Source organism: Rhea americana, unplaced genomic scaffold (assembly GCF_003343005.1).
Source record: "Rhea americana isolate MKP2758 unplaced genomic scaffold, rheAme1 scaffold_138, whole genome shotgun sequence".
Classification (NCBI taxonomy): Eukaryota; Metazoa; Chordata; class Aves; order Rheiformes; family Rheidae; genus Rhea; species Rhea americana.
In genome coordinates this window covers 178,209-194,132 of record NW_028185461.1, presented here as the reverse complement: position 1 = coordinate 194,132, position 15,924 = coordinate 178,209, and the positions used below count along the sequence as shown (strand labels likewise).

Genomic DNA, 15,924 nt, shown 5'->3' with positions numbered 1-15,924 from the left:
TTACACCAATAACAACATTTCAGTGTGCTGGGAATTTTCCATCAAAAAGAAGCAAAACAGACCGTAGGTTTATCCAATACTTTAATCATCTCTTTTCTGTGCCAAAGGGGAAAAAAATTGCAAACAAAATCAAAAGTGAACAAAAAGCCCTACAACCCGAGCCCTGCAATTCCATAWGGAAAAGGCAGGCTGTTAACACACAAAAAACCCCTGTTTATTATACAGAATGTCACAGAACTTTAATTAAGTAATTTTAGTCTTTGGTCACATTGCTTTTGCTTCAYGCAGCCCAAGAAGGAGGATGGGCTGGCAGAAAACACTGGGAACTTCGCCTTTGTGATGTTTAGCATCCTGTGCTTGGGGAGTGGGTCCTGCCCTCTCCTTGCCTGGTGCTGAGGTCCTTGTACYAGGAGGATGGCTCCAGCATGCAAGAGAAGGAGAAACATGGTGGATGGGCAGGAAACCCTGCTAACCCTGMTGGTCCCCTCTGTGAAGCAGGGCTTCAGGACCAGTGCAGTCCAGCTTGGCATCCTCTAGCCTCTCACCAGTGATGAGAGTGGAATTTGTCTTTCTGTTGGGCTTGGAGTGCCTCAGGTGGGTGGCTTTGGCTTAAGTTAGAGAAGATGATTTCCTTCCTTTCAAACTCTCTAGGAGAAGGACGGAGGGTGAATGAAATGAGTTTTATTGCATGGAGCAGCCAGTGCCTGTCCCCCACACTCCATAGCTCATTGGTTGGTTTTGCAGAYAAGCCCAGTCAAGGATCCCTTCACCTCAGTCGTGACAGGGTCAATGCACATTTTGGGTACACTCCTTTCCCCCTCGCCTCATAGGCACCATCTCTTGCCAAGGCTTCTTGAAGAAGCATCTTTAGGGGCTCTTAGTCCCATGAGAAGAGGTGAGGAACCCAGGTAATTTAGACACCATGCAGCTCTCCAGGGCACAATCTGTGCTTCACAATCTGGTCAGAGCCTCTTCTGGCTCCTCAAAATGGGCAAGGGGGAAGCTGGAGCTAGAAAGAGAAGGGGCAGCTGTGTCATCTCCTGGGATGGACATAAATGTTCCTGRTCCCTTTGGATACATCACTGCTGAGATGAGATGCAAGGACACAAATGCCCGACTTCATCTGTGCTTGGATGAATCATGAGCTGACTTTTCCAGRGCAGGCAGTAGGTCTCAGTATTCTCACTAATTCCTCTACAACACATTTACCAACCTCTGAGATCTCTGAAGGACTCAGTGAGACACACTCCTGCTTGTTTTTTCTCTTCCGTTTGCTTCTATGTGCTTCCTCTCACAGAGCAGCAACACAAAGGCCTTGATCTAGGCCAGCACGAGTGGTGGAAGCATTATTTTCTGTGGGGCAAAGGCTCTCAGATCCAGCCCACATGTGGCAAGCTGCTGTCTCTGAGGAAATTGCCAGGAGAGTGGATTTCCATTCTTCCTATGAGGCCCGGCCCTGGGACTGAGTGTCGAATCACTCCATCTAAACTGAACGGTATATATTTGCTTCTCATTGAGAAATCAATTATCAGTGCCTTGAATTTTCTGCATTGCCTGCCTCTCAAGGCCACCACTGCAGTTCCAGAGTTGCTGGAGAGCATGACTAGGCTGAATGTTTCTACTCGCTGAGGAAGGAGGCCTTAGCATGGCAATGGGAAGGATCTGCCCCTGTTTGAAGGAAGTCCTTTCCATGCAAAGAGCTGTTGCAGACCCATAGCCCCTTTTCAGGGTCTTAACCAAAGACAAAGAAAAGCTCCCATTTACCCTTACCCCATCTCTTCTCCAATCTTATCGTTTCACTGAGTAAAGCTACAACCTAAAACCCTACAACCCTCAGTTCYTGTTCCTAAGCCATGGTCCTCTCTTTACTCATGTGGCCTCTAAACACCCTTTGCTTCTAGATGGCCAGTAATCCAATCTCTATCATTCACCTACTAGATGATGCTGGGCTTCTACACTGCTTCTGCTCCCAGATTGGGCTTCTCTTTTCTCCTTCACCCTGGGTTCCTTGAAGCAAGGACTGTGTAAGTACACCCATCACAGCAGGATCCAGACCACAGTAGTGGTTACTTAATCGCTTATATAGGACATTAATCTGAGCTCCTAGTCTGAGAAGTAATACRGCTCTTTGCAAACGTCAGCACCCTCAACCTCCCAGCCCATTGCAAGGCAATACTAATGCCAGCACCCTCTCTGCACCCATGGGCTCTGTAACTTCTTCTCCCCTCCAAAGGCTCGTGTTGCTTGTGGTTAAGGCCAGCACTGATACAGCACAGCAGTGTAACCTAGGGTCAGATTGCTGACAAAACAGGTAAGGTGTGAGATGGAGTTGTGTGAGGAAAAGCTGTCAGGAGCCTGCATTTATGCTCAGGCCTTTGGCATTGCCTTGCAGGTAAGCCTGTGCCCAGCCTTGTACCTTGCTGATTCTTGCCTTGCTGACTTGACRTTTTGGCTTCGTCTCAGATCTACCTCATTGCTACAAACTAGTGTGGAAATTATTGGACTTCAGCCAAACCTGCTCACCGTCAGGGATCCGCACTCCTGTTCTTGCTCCTGTACCATGGGACTGAGTCCTGTTGATGAGGACACTGCCTTCTTCCCTTGCTGTCACCTTGGCTCCTTCCCTTGAGGAGCAACTCACTCTTGCTCCTCTCTGACAGTTATTATCCCTTTTTCACAGATTAAACATAATATAATCATGAAAGTGTAGGCATATGGTGGATGAATGCGATTATAACTACTTTTACTTTTCCTTGCYAGCTCAAATGCAAACTGCCAGTCAACTCCCACTACTCTGGGGAGCTATTCAGAAAAAACACAGGGCATGTCTTGGCCCACACTGTATTAATATGTCAAGGTTTTAAAAAGAAATGATCTCCCCTTCCATATACAGTAACAGATAAGCAATTGCTGCCCTTGTCTCTCAAATGGAGGCTTTCACTGTTATGTTTTCTTCTGCAATAGCATCATCCTGAGGACATGCACAAGGTCATTTTCTGATRATGGATGGTAACTCACTAAGCTTCAAAGACATAAAAAGGACCTGAGYTCAAGAGTCTTGAGCTTTCAGGATGAGGTCTTGCTAAGGTCTGACATAAGATACTGTTTTTCTAATTGAGTTTATTTTTATGAATTCAAGTTTGCAAAGAAAGCAACAGCAAAGATGTAGAGGGAGCAGTTTCTGTACAGACTCCATGTCAAGCATTCCAGTCCTGAACTCATTCTTCCTTTGGTTTCCAAATATGCAATCTACCTGCAGCTCTGAGCTGTACCTTTTTTTCCTTATAGCTTATGAAAGCATTGCTTTTGAGGGAGTCAGTCTGTGTCTTCCTCACTCTCAGATGAAGTGGTCAGATGTCTGAGTAAATCTTAGGCATTTTAAATATGCATCAGCTGGACTTGAACTTCTCTGGAAGATAYATTAACCAAATCCACTTCACTGGACTCAACACAGGAGTAACTACTGAATAGGAGGGAGCAAGAGCATATCAGCAGTAATCTCTTGGCTGCAAAATCTGTAAGCTGCAAAATCTATAAGCTCATTATGGATCAATCTATAATGCTTGATCCATTAGAAGGTCCTCCTCAAAAGATTCTGAGCCTGGACTGAACTCTGTAGTATGTCCTCAGTGTCATTTTTTAGTTCTGTTGTGCTGTATTCATCAAAAATTAACACTCATTATCAATAGCTAAATGCCTAATGTAGTAGCCTAGGTTAGTTCATCCTTCATCTATATCTMCTTTCTACACTTCTCCTAATAGCTAGGAGGGGTATGAGTTTTGGTACACAAGGTATGGCTCTGCAGAGAAAGCCTCAGGAACAAGCAAATAAGAATTCACAGATGTGCTGATGGGAAATCTCTGAAGCTCTCTGAAGCAGAGTCTCTGACTCTGTTGTGATGTCCCTATGCAATATCTCTGAGCTTACACTGGATGAAAGGCCTAAGTGTGAAAACTAGGACTAATTTCCACCTGAGATGCTGTCCCAGCCTGCCCTTGCCACTTTGCATGCTTTACTGGCATGTTGCCTCCCCCCAGGCAAAATCCCGTTTGCTAGAGAATGMATACCACCATGGTCCTCTGGACCAAAGCTGTGAGATGGAGCTGACCTGTTGAGTCCAAATCTCCCAGTAAATGAAGAAATACCTTAAATAYATTGTTATTTTTAATAGTATGAAACTTCACTAACATAACCTGTGCTGGAGTCTACAACACCTTTAGAGTMCTCTCTCCTTCTCTTGCCCTTACTACCCTACTGAGCAGGTCAAGTTGAAACACCTCTTAAAACTYCTCAAAGTGTAGCTGCTTGCTGGCGGCTAAGATGGTCCTTCCTTTTCACCTCCATACAGATGTCTGTGAGGTCTTGGATAAACTGTTGAATCTAGGGTGTACAAGAGAGATGTTAAAGCTCAGAMAAATGTGGAATATCTCTTACTGTAGGGACAGGAGCAGGAGGCAGAGAACTTGCTGGCCCCTCATGGCAAATTTCACCCAATGAAAAGAGGATAAGACACTTGGTTTGCACTATCTTTGCTGTTGGAATGGGCTATTGTGGGTGAGTCTGAGTTCATGGCATGGGTGAATGGAGACAAACCTTGACCATAGATTGATTTTCAGGTTCTGCCCCAGCCTGCTTGGCTCCCCAGCCTGCTTGGCTCCCACTTCTTGTGCCTCTACAAGGACCCACACCCTGGTCTGTGTCCCTGGACAAGCTAAGCATTCATGATGTCCCCATTCCCTCTGCCCTAGAGATTCCACACAAAAGGGAAGGGCCTTCTGGACACCTTGATTTCTCTGGAACCTCCCCTCCCTTTGGGCAACTGAGGCTCATCAGTGATCCCTTTACTGAGCAGGAAGAAGGGGACTGTGTTTGTACCATGTCCAGCTGTCTGTGAGTGTCCTCTACCGGCACATTCAGGCTCTCTTTCAGCTGCTTGCTCACACATTGGAAGAGGTTGAGGGTGGCCATCTTAATGGTGCCGAGCATAAGGGTTTTCTCGGCAGCCGTGTTCTGGATGTGGGCCCAGTGAGACTCCTGAGAGGAGAGAAGATATGCAACATGTGAACATGGCACAATGAAGATGCTACTTCAGCACTGAGCTGGAGGTGGCTCAGTTTGGCATGGTGGAAGCAGCTCCAGGAAACCACTATGGATGGTGTTTTCCCCAGGAGTCTCCCCATCCCTCTGCCAGGTCCTGTAGTCCTCACTCTGGCAATATCTTCCTGACAACCTCATTTGTATGCCCAGGAGCAGAGCATCCTCCTGCCACCCATCCAGACCAGCTGCTTTCCTTCTCTGCCTGATAAGATTCATATCCTAGAGCYTGATGTATTCAAAAAGAGAATTTGGCAAGACACTCTCAGAGTGGCACAAAGTGAACAGAGGCTAGCAGAGCTGGACTGGAACAATGAAAGGTATGATGCCTGCTTCAAGAAGGAGGCTGAGGCTCTTCTCCAGAAAGGCTGGGAGAATCTGAAGAGATATAGCAATGAAAGGGAGYAGACTGGATCAAATCGGAGTTAAAACAAACAAATCCAAAGAAGTAGTAACTCTGAGTCTTCATTAGAGGCCACTCAGAGAGAAAGCAGAGCTAAAATCCATCTTGCARGTATGGAGTGGACAGAAATATGGATAGGCTGACATTTGGAAAGGGCTGGAGATCTGATCTCTTCTCCTCTGTGGTCCTTTGTTCTGAAATATCCTTGAGCATAGATCTAAGGACATTTCTAAACACTGAACAGGAGTTATGGAGTTATATGCCTCATTATGAGGGTTGGACTAGAYGATCTCCAGAGGTCCCTTCCAGCCTTACCAATTCTATGATTCTACGTCTATAGACCGGGTGCTGTCTACTGCATGACTGTGTTTGTTTGGACAGGGTAAGGATGGCAGAGAAAGGATGAGCCCAAATGGGCAGATGTTGTGCAGAGTAAGAAAATGAGTAACTATAATAATTAACAAAACAAGTTTCACTTGGAGTTTTGAGCAATTGAATGGTGGAGACTRCAACATGTGACACATTGAAGCCCCACTATGAGGATGCTGCTGCAAGGAATGGTAAATGGAAATGAATGTGACTAGGCTAGATAAATCCAGTGGTATGTGGTGGAGTGTGCTTGGGATTTGTGTTGAGGTGGACCTCCCTAAACCTTGGTTAGCTTGTCTCTGTTGGCTGAATTCAGTGTAAGTGCAAGCAAAGAGTGAAAGGTCATTGTGGCCTTAGGAGGACTTGGTTTTAACTCCTGACATCACCTGCTCCAGACCTCATCTGTCATTCTTCATCTTGGAATCACTTACAGGGACAAACTCAGGTATTTTCTCCAATTACAAGGGCTGTAACTGGGCCTTGCCATGCCCCAGTAGCTTAGGGGCAAGCCATCAGCTGGTCTTGGCAGCCAGGTCATGGTGATATCCCCTTGCCCTTCCATGTTTCCTCACCCAGATGAGGACATCACTGTGAGCCTGGTCAAAACGTGTTTGGAGCTGYGCCAATTCATTGTTATACTGCAGGATCTTGTCTTCTTTCTCCTCAGTGTACTGGGCCAGGAGCACTTTGGCTTTCTCAATCATTTCCATGCGTGCCTGTGCTGACTGCAGCAGGTCCTCGTGCATTCTCACCAGCGTCTTGTGGCGCCCGATGACTTCCCGGATCTCCTCAAACTACAGCACAGGCCTTCTAGAGTTAACATTCATCCTGCACTCCTTCTACCGTGATGGTAAAGTCTCACGCTGTTGACCACCCTGCCATGATGAAGTACACCTCCCCACCAAGGGAAAAWCTTCTTTTTGATGGGAGACTATCACCCTGGCTGGTCTGTGAGCATTGCCACATTCCAAGTATCTTTATGCCAGCCCATTTCACTGATCCCAAGGCTGTCACTGCCATAAGCATGGGGAGATGTCATGCCCTATTGCCAGCAGAGCAGTGTTCTGACACAGCATGTACCATAAGCACTACTGCAACTGTCAGTGCTGAGTCGCCTGAACACAGGAATGGGCTAAGTAAGGCAGCAGGAGTATGAATGATGCTCAGAGCAATGCCCAGGCATCTTTGCACAGGGGACAGTTTTTCAGATGTCTGTCAGGGTTCCCATTCCACAGCTGTATTTCACTTCTCCCTCACCATCAATGTGACATGAAACAACGATGCAAAGGGGATCCCATTCACCTCAGTTCTGTGCTCTTTTCTAACATATTTTTCATATAGTTTTTTCAATACTTTACCTCCCTTGATTCTGGTCCCTTTGTTTCTGTCTGGTTGCAGGCACCCTTTTCCCAACCCACCTGAGATCTCTGGGTTTAACCAAGCACTATGATTACCCTCATCCTCTATGTCTAAAGCCCATGCGAGCCCCTTCCTGAGGCCATGATCTGTATCTCACATCAAAACTCACCTCTGAGACTTTCACCACATCCTCCAGGTACTTGTTGAAGATGGAGTACTTCTGCAGGGCATTGTAGATTTTCTGGTGTTTACTTTTCAGGGCTTCCAGTTCCCTCCTAGCCCTCAAAAGCTCCTTCTCCCTCTGCATCTTCATCTCTCTTTCCTTACTTGCTTTCTTTAGAGCTCGGATTCTCTTCTCATCGTTTTCCTGGTGATGTTCCCCCCCCCATCAGCATGCAAACTCACAGACAAACACACACATACATGCATTGAATTCCACCCAGGCACCCAGGAATGGGAAAAGGAAGGCAGAGGAAGATGGAGGTGGGTTGCTCCATGCACTATGAGGTGATACAGACACAGAGGAGAGAACAGGGCTGGGAACAGATTCATGTCCTCCTTGACAGGGTCATCCCTCCAGCACTGACCCTTCAGTCTTGGGGACAGACATCTGGGATGGCACCCAGTGGTTTTCAGAGTTGCTGGTATCTGTCCCGGGAAGATGCCTCAGTGTTAACCATGCAAACAGGGTCAGATCCTTATGGGGGATGCCTGAGACCCTCAGGGGATCACAGTGTTTTAGAATGAACACTCTCCCAGGCAGGCCCTCTCAAGACTTTCCAAACTTCCAGTGCAAAGCACTGAGTGTGTCCTGGGCCCTGTGTGCTGCCATTCCTGTTTCTCATGCTTTGAGGCTTAAGGGAGATTGGGACAGATAAAGGTGCACTGAGGCTTTTCCTTCTTCAAGGAAGGGGAGGAGGTAGTGTTACAGGAGAGGGTTATGTTAGCTGAGCCGAGCTGAGCCAGCTGTACCTGTATGAACTTCTCAAATTTCTGTGTGTAAGCTTTTAGYTGAGCCTCCTTGGCTTTGAGATCACTCCACCGACAGTTTATGGCTTCCATCCTCACCTTGAAGGCCTGGCAGTGTTGAGAGAACATGACATCGCTGCTCAGAAGAGAGGTAGTCATCTGAATGCTGCTACCTTCCAAAGCAGCATCAAATGCTGGTCAAAGCTGTAAGTCATCCCACYCATGGTCAGAAACCCTCTCATCTTTCTCACCTCTTCCTCTGCATCCAGAGCTTTTTGAATCAATCTGGCTTGTTTTTTCTTCTGCTGGAGGCGAATAGATGGAGACAGAGACTCTTCCTCTGTCTGTTTGAATTTCCTGCCACAGAAGTTTCCCTAAGGTTACACACTGGGCATGATGCTGCCTGCATCTTGGGAGGGTGTTGGATGCCTGTGCTCTGTCAGATACCACTGTATCTGCCTTAGGCTCAACCTAGTGATGTCTCTCTTCCACCCAGAGTGGTCCCCCACAAAGCAGRGATCCCACTGATAGAGCCCAGGGAGAGATGAGCGGGTGTTAGAGGGAAGGAACATGGACGGAGAAGGGAAGGGACAGTACAAGGGGAGAGAAGGAGTGAGGGTTTGCCATGGTGGGGGAGGAGAGAGRTGGAGGAGACAGAAGAGCCTGAAGGAAGACGGAGGAGGATGGAGGAGCTCCCTCACGTGAGCAAAGGCAGAAGATTCTTTTTGTAGTGCATGCAGAAATATGCTGACAGGTCCTCGTTGTCCATGGTGGCCATTGCTCCAGCCACTAAAAGGGCTTGGAGAGCCCAGGTCCTCCCAGTGATGTCTTTATCCTGATTCAGCCCAAGAGCTGTCCTGCAAGTCTAGAGGCTGGGTAGTGTGTGGAAGATGCAGCCAGGAAGTAGATGAGTCCCTGATGGCYTCCTGCCTCTGCTTTCCCAGGGCCTTCACCCCTTCCTGGTCAGCTGACGACCAGTTAGAATGGAGTGTCGGAGGCAGTTGGAAGATGCTTGGGTGGTTACTTGGCAACGTCCCTGCTCTGAAGCAGAGCTGATGCTGCACATGCCCCTGCTGTGGGACTGACCTCTACATCTGGACCAGGTATTATGCAGGCTCCCATGACCTGCTCTGCACCCAGCTTCCTGTGGTGCACTGGGCTGAAGAAGAGTCTTGCTGCCCTATAGGTTTGAGTTGCTCTGTTGGGGTGACCTTCTTCCCATGAGGCCCCCCACTAGCAAGGAGGGCAATRTCTGAAGGAAGAGCCATTTTTGACCAATCTGAGATGTTGTGTAGCTTGGGAAGGATTTGTACATCCTGCTGGGGTAACGGATTGCTTCTGGCTGGCACTGGATGCTTGACACCTCTCACTCCTTTGCCTCCACAAAGAACTTCTTCAGGGCCTAAATGCTTTACCATTAAGGGAAACTTGGACAGGTGGCAATTCCTTTCCCTTCCTCTGTGTTTCTCTGATTCTCTGCTAAAGTTCAGCCCCTACTTGGTGTGACCTCTGCTATCTCAGAGAAGTCTTTCAGCCCCCTACATCTGCATCTCACTGTCTCAGCTCAAGGCAGGCATTAACCCCTTCTCTCTCAAAACACCAAGTGGAAAGATGGGTAACGAGGCATGTGCTTAGGAATGCTCTGAGATCACTTTATCTCTCATAATTTCCTATTTATATGGGACTGAGGCCTACCAGTCACTAAAAATTACCTGCTTTTTTGTTTTTTGTTATTGTTTTCTTTTTCTTTTCTTTTTTTTTTTTTTTTTTTTTTTTGGTTAGGGCAAGGCCTTTGAAAGATGGGCAAAGTCCCGTTGCCCATCACAAGGGCACTGTTTGAGGGCCACATAAGGGAAAGTGTCTCAGTGGCTGTGACCCTGTGGTCTACTCCTTCTGCAAGAGATGTCACCATCTGCCATCCACTTCTTTTAATCTCCAGCTTCCTCAAGCCTAACTTGCAACAGCTTTGCTGTGATCTACTGAAGCTGAAACAGTCCTGGATTGAAGGCAGAGTTATGATCCCGCAGGCAAAGAAGTCTTAGTTTCTGATACAACCCTCACTTTCTTCAGAAAAAATATTTTCAGATAAACATCACCTCTCACACATTATAAACTAGCAAAAGYTGGGGAAAGCTTACCGGATCTGTCTGGTACTTTAAACAGCAAGAAGATGTATGGCTTTGGAAGGGATCATTTATTGTTTGAGAGATGCTTCATTTAGAGACAAATGACCTAAGGCAAAGCAGGAAATATGTCTGGCTCTTATTGCTGAGATTCAGATCAGTCGTGACAGCAACTAGTTACTTCCCCTCTGTCCACTCCAMGGTCAGCATGAGGCTGTTCCCACTCCTGAGGGCTAGACAGATGAAACCTGGGTATTCTAGAGAAGTACTCAGCAGGGAAATGTCTCTGCCCTGGGAGCTGGGCTCATGCCCTCTTGCGAGGTGAGAGGTCTCAGGACTTTCTCCAGCAGACAGGGATCCTCTCTGGTAAAGTCCTGCCCACCCTCATGTCCCAAGAGCTGGAAGAGCTAATGCTCTCCAGCAGAGCATGGGAACCTCTGGGAGCACTGAGACAAAGAACCAGGAAAAAATAGGTCCCCTAGAACTGGGGCAGGGTCTCTCTGTGAAGTGACAGTGAACCTTCCTTTAACACAAGCAGAGTTGCATATCTGTATCTATGCTCACCTTCCTGCAGCTGAACTGTGCTGGCTGAAATGAAAATAAAACAGCTTTTTGGAAAAGCAGTTTGAAGTAGGTTTTGGACACCCCAATCAGCATCTCAAGCAATTAAGGTTTATTAGCATTATTGGAGACAGACATTTCCAAGGGGAAGTGCTGGCTGACTTCCAGTCTCACTTAGAATCCGCCTTTATATGACGTTTTGTCATATAAATGACAGATGGGCTCCAGGGAGCAGGCAATGTCATCTGTTACCTCTCCACKTGCAAGCACATTCGACACCTGAATGCCTACCCCTATGCCTTTGCCTTCACAGTATTTCTTTTGTTCCCTAGGAAGCGCTGCTCTTCCACAGCAAGGATTTGAAGTGCAGYCCATAATAAAATCCCTGGGGTTTTAATTTCTCCTGAAGATACTTGTCRGAGCTGTTCCCCCTCAGTATTCACTCTCCTTACTGAATACTTCAAGCAATGCTRCTGCTAGCTGCAAGCTTATGAATGAAGAAGTCACTGTAGAAGATTTTATTCTTGCTGATCAGAGGAAGTTGCAGCTGACTGAGGAGTGTGACTCAAATGGTAGCAGTGTCAGTGGGGCTTTGGGGAGCGCCCAGTACAGCTATGCCCAGGGAAAGCTCTCACTGTGCRTCCTTATCACCATGTGTCCACTGTGGGGAGTCAGCAGTGCCCACTTAGCACAGGTTTAGCACAGCTGAGATCCAGGCTCAAGCCATTTTTGTTACTCTTCATTTCTCTCAGGTAGCATTTCATGGACTAGTGATCACCACAGATACCGTCTGCTCCCGCCTCTGCCTCTACCTTGCTAGTTTCAGAGGCAGCAGAGCTGACTCTGTTGGAGATCTCTGTGTTTCCATGTGTACACCTTGCAAAATATTGTCCCTGTCATGATGGGCTCCTTTACTAAAGTACTGTAGTGATAAGCATAAAAGATGTGCTCTGCAGCAAACAGGTCTGGTGCCATGATCTGAGGCCAAGAGTCCCCCAAATACTGCTTAGAGGGGTCATCTGCTACATGAGACAGCTGGCTGAGGGCAAGGTAAGGCAAGTCCAGAAAATATAGCATGAGATGCCTTACGTTTATTGAAATACAAAGATTTGTGCTCTGTAGGAATGTATACCGTTGGCTTTTGGTGCTGATTTGGATGTCCCCAGAAATAGTTGCTGTGACACAAGGGGCTGAGTAAAGAGTTCACCACATCTTTGGGTTGATTAGAATTCATGTGTGTGATTCTGAGGAGCCAGACTAATCTGACCATGGAGGTGGTTGGCCCTGTTCAGTTTTTTTCATAGCAAGGACCCAGATTTCATTCAGTGGGTGCTAATTTGGTCCATGCCTATCCTGCAAAAGCTAGTAACTGGTGCCCTTCCCTGTCTCAACAACGAATAGCCATGCTCAGCAGGTTCGCTTGGAATGGATGTGATAATAGCTTTTACAAACTATGAATGGAGTTACCCTTGAAGAAGTAAATCCATTCCTCTGCCAGCATGCAAAACTGTATCTGCCTCCAACCCTTCTAGCTCTGCTAGCTTAATACCCATCTCACTGGGTATTAAGCCCACACTTTTGACAGCTGTTACTTGTGGTGCTGACACTAATTCAGGCCAAGCAGATGTTTGATCATACCAATGGCTGCTGTGACTGTTACTCTTTTCCTATTACAGCCAGGAGGGATCATAGGGTCTGTCCCCTTTTGGATGATCCTCGCTGCAGATGTCTAATCTAATTAAGAGGGTTGGCTACCTTTGGCTGACAAGACACTCCCCTGACATTTTGTTTATTGCAGCTATGGGTGAGTGGTGGTGATCATTCAGTCAGCTCAGATGAATGAGCATCTTCATTCATCACGTGACTATATTGAGCTGAGCATTGATGAAGTGCATGGGTTTTAATATCAGCTATTCTTACCACTTACAGCAAGGACAGTCAATGRGTGTGGAACAGCACCGGGAGGCAAATTACCCCCATCGCACAGCAAAATTGTTACCCAAGAGACCTACAGGTTGCTTCAAAGCACCTTCTCAGGGCTGAAGTTTGCTCATGAGTCAATCTCACCTCTTTTGATGTGGTTGAGGGAAAGAGGGTGGATCYAGGTGCCATAGAGCAGACTTCCTTGGGAGAGGAAGAGTGGAGCTCCTTGCTGTTATGTCTTTTCCATGCTGCTGCGTGACATTCTGTGCTGCCTRTGCAGGTTTGCCCAGGCCAATTTTGCAGTAGCAACAAAGCTTAATGTCATATCCAGTACTTCTAAGCTCTCCTAGAGCCCTTGGTGCTCCTGTTGCCCCAGTCCAGAAGAGCTGACTGCTAGAGGGGACACAGATCCAGAGCCATCAGGAAGATTAATGAATCAAAAGGGAAACTAGTGCCACACAGCCACCCAGGGACACTGGGGCAGCCTGGAGGTCTCCTGCATGAGAGGCTTGAGCTGGGCCAGATGATGCCAGCCCTTGTGGTCATCTTAGCATAGCAGATGGGGAGGGGAGGAGAAAAAGCAGTGCTTGGTAGAAGAAGGCCTTGGTCAGGCTGAAGAGAGATGAAATGCTGTGAAGGCAGGAGAGGGAAAGACAGGTTGATCCCTCCACATTGTGTGCATGTTCTTCTGCAGGTACAAAGAGGTTGGTGACTGGCTGACCTAAAACACAGACTGAATTTTAAATACCAGTGCCATGAAGGTACCTGCCATCTACTGCTGTGGTGCTCTAGGCATGCAGGTCATCCTGGACTGACTCCCTCCTCCATCTTGTATTACTGTCATCCCCATGGGGCTGTCAGACTGGCAAGTCACCCCAAACCACCTGCTCATATGGCATACTGGAGCTGGAATAACTGGCATAGCAAAGTGGGGGCACTGGAAGTGGTGTCACCTGCTCAGAAACCAAGAGACTCTTTCAGTGGATTTGTTTCCTGAGACACCACTCCCTCCTGGATTGGTGTTTGGTGGATGGGAAATTCTCTGTGCTGGAAAAAATCTGCTTCTCCACCTGGAGGAAAGCTAATCAGAACTGAACAGAATGAGATCAGACACCGTATTTCGCAGTTGTGGTGGAAGTAACTGCAGACAGCTGGGTTTTTTTTTCATGTTCCCAATCTMCGTTTTCTGCTTTTATCCTCGTATCAAGGTTTTATCTCTGCTTCTTCGTCAAATGCTTTCCTCCTCAATAGACTGTGCATTAAAAAAAGACTTTCTTTYTATTATACTCTCCATAGCAACTGCATCAGCTTGCCATGAATAAATTACCTCCAACTTGACATCTCTTATTAGAATACAGAAAATGCCRTTTCTGAGTCATAGTTACCCAGTAGGAACCTTTTCTGTCCATCCCTTAGGTACATCCCCCATCTTTTTACTCTTTGAAGGAAGTCACTTTTTTTCCCCTTTAAATCTCCTCTGTGCTTGAGAGACCCTGAAGCTGAAGGCTGATGGAAAGCCAACACAGACTTTCCCTGCTGGCCTTCAGAAGCTGCTAGCACAGTACAAAATGCACTTGGCAATAGCTGGTTCCTCCAGATCAGACTTGGATCTGTATTGGCATGACCCTGAATGGCCAGATTTCTTCCTGGCACTTCTCATCAGCTGTTAGGTCCCTATAGGAGGTGCTTGAGGAAGAGTATTAGCTTTTCTCCGGGAAGAGYGGCATCCACGTCTCAGTGGTACAGAGAGCTTGTGGATATTAAAGCATGGGATCTTCACTGAACGACAAGGGCTTTTAGGAGGAAAGACTCTTGGAGGAGAGCAATTCCCATATGCAGCATTGGCCTGTGCCTGTCTGGAACTGAGAGGAGTTTCCTGGTCTGCTCTGGGTGTCTGTCTAGCCTGAGATACTTTCAATTTGCCAAAAACACTTGGATTTTCTCTGGGATGGTGTGACCATGGTCCAGGAGAGGGAGCACTCACTAAACAATGTGCAGTACTGGACATCACCCAAGGACTTTCCTGTCTGTTCCTGATCCCTGATGTAATAGGTCTGGCAGTCACTCACATTTCCATCTCCTGCCCCATTTTCTTGCTCTGGGATAACTCTAGGAAGCCTTTCTGATGTGAGGCAGTTTTCTGGCCCTTCTGCAGCAGCACACCTTTCCTATCTCTTGTTCCCATCCCAGTCTGCCCCCACAGTGTGAGTGCCATTGATGCTGAAGGCAAAGCAGGATAAATTTGTTGATCTCTGAGGAGGAAGAGGTGGGGGAACCTGAATCACTGCTCAGTGTTTCTCCCCTCACCACTGTGATCCCCTGCTGTGTTTCTCTCTGAGTCATCCAGCACAGCAGGATTTCAGCTTAACCCCTGGAAGACAGTATTGACTGATGATGAGAGCACAGAACAGMACTGTTTTGCCACCATACATCCCTGCAATAGAAAACTCTTGATCGCCTCTGTTTCCCTTGTTCAGATCAGGGTGATGTTTTCTGCTACGGGTCCTCGGCTTCGAGCGTCAGCCTTGGCTCTCAGTCCACCCTTCTGGGGTTCTGCAGGGCCATCACTGCACTTTGCTTTGTCAAAGTGCAGATCTTTTGCACACACTGAAGATATCAGTGAGGTGGGAGCTCTGATCTTATCRGCATGATTGTGTCATTCCAGAAAATTTCCCTGTTATAATTATGAGGAAGGAAGTGCCATTGCCTGAGTGTCGATATAGGGATTTCTAAAACCTGAGCTCCTGAAGTCATAGGATTATGTAAGACTATTCAATCTCCACTAAATAGATATTTCTAGTTAAAGAACAAGCCTCTGAAGACTCATAATCCTGAAGGCGAGTGGATAAGAAGCCAAGATACGATATTTTGTAAATGTATGAGCTTTTACATAGTTTTTTTTCCATTATCTAAGACCTGAATCATGGGTTTTGCAAGCTTAGCAGGTAGCCTTCCCAAAATTTTAGAGTACAGCATCACCTTTGTGGTGTCTCCTGCTATCCTGCTTCACAGTGTGGCCTTGAAAAGAGGTGTCTGCTTTTCCCTCTTGTGTCATTGGGAGAGGCTTTTTGGATTCCCTGAATTTGACACCTTTGTGCTGCTGTAGTGGCTTTCTGCATGCA

At 47.1% G+C, this 15,924-nt stretch overlaps 1 protein-coding gene across 1 annotated transcript; it reads right to left on the bottom strand.

The window, feature by feature from the left end:
- Window positions 1-77: 77 nt before the first annotated feature.
- Window positions 78-9,049, bottom strand: CCDC42 (coiled-coil domain containing 42). Its single transcript, XM_085298298.1, has 7 exons — window positions 8,897-9,049; window positions 8,447-8,552; window positions 8,199-8,303; window positions 7,396-7,593; window positions 6,440-6,661; window positions 4,877-5,035; window positions 78-4,381 (listed from the first exon to the last, which is right to left on the bottom strand). The coding sequence occupies exons 1-7, from the start codon at window positions 8,971-8,973 to the stop codon at window positions 4,292-4,294; spliced, it is 957 nt and encodes a 318-aa protein (XP_085154424.1). The 5' UTR covers window positions 8,974-9,049; the 3' UTR covers window positions 78-4,291.
- Window positions 9,050-15,924: the final 6,875 nt, after the last annotated feature.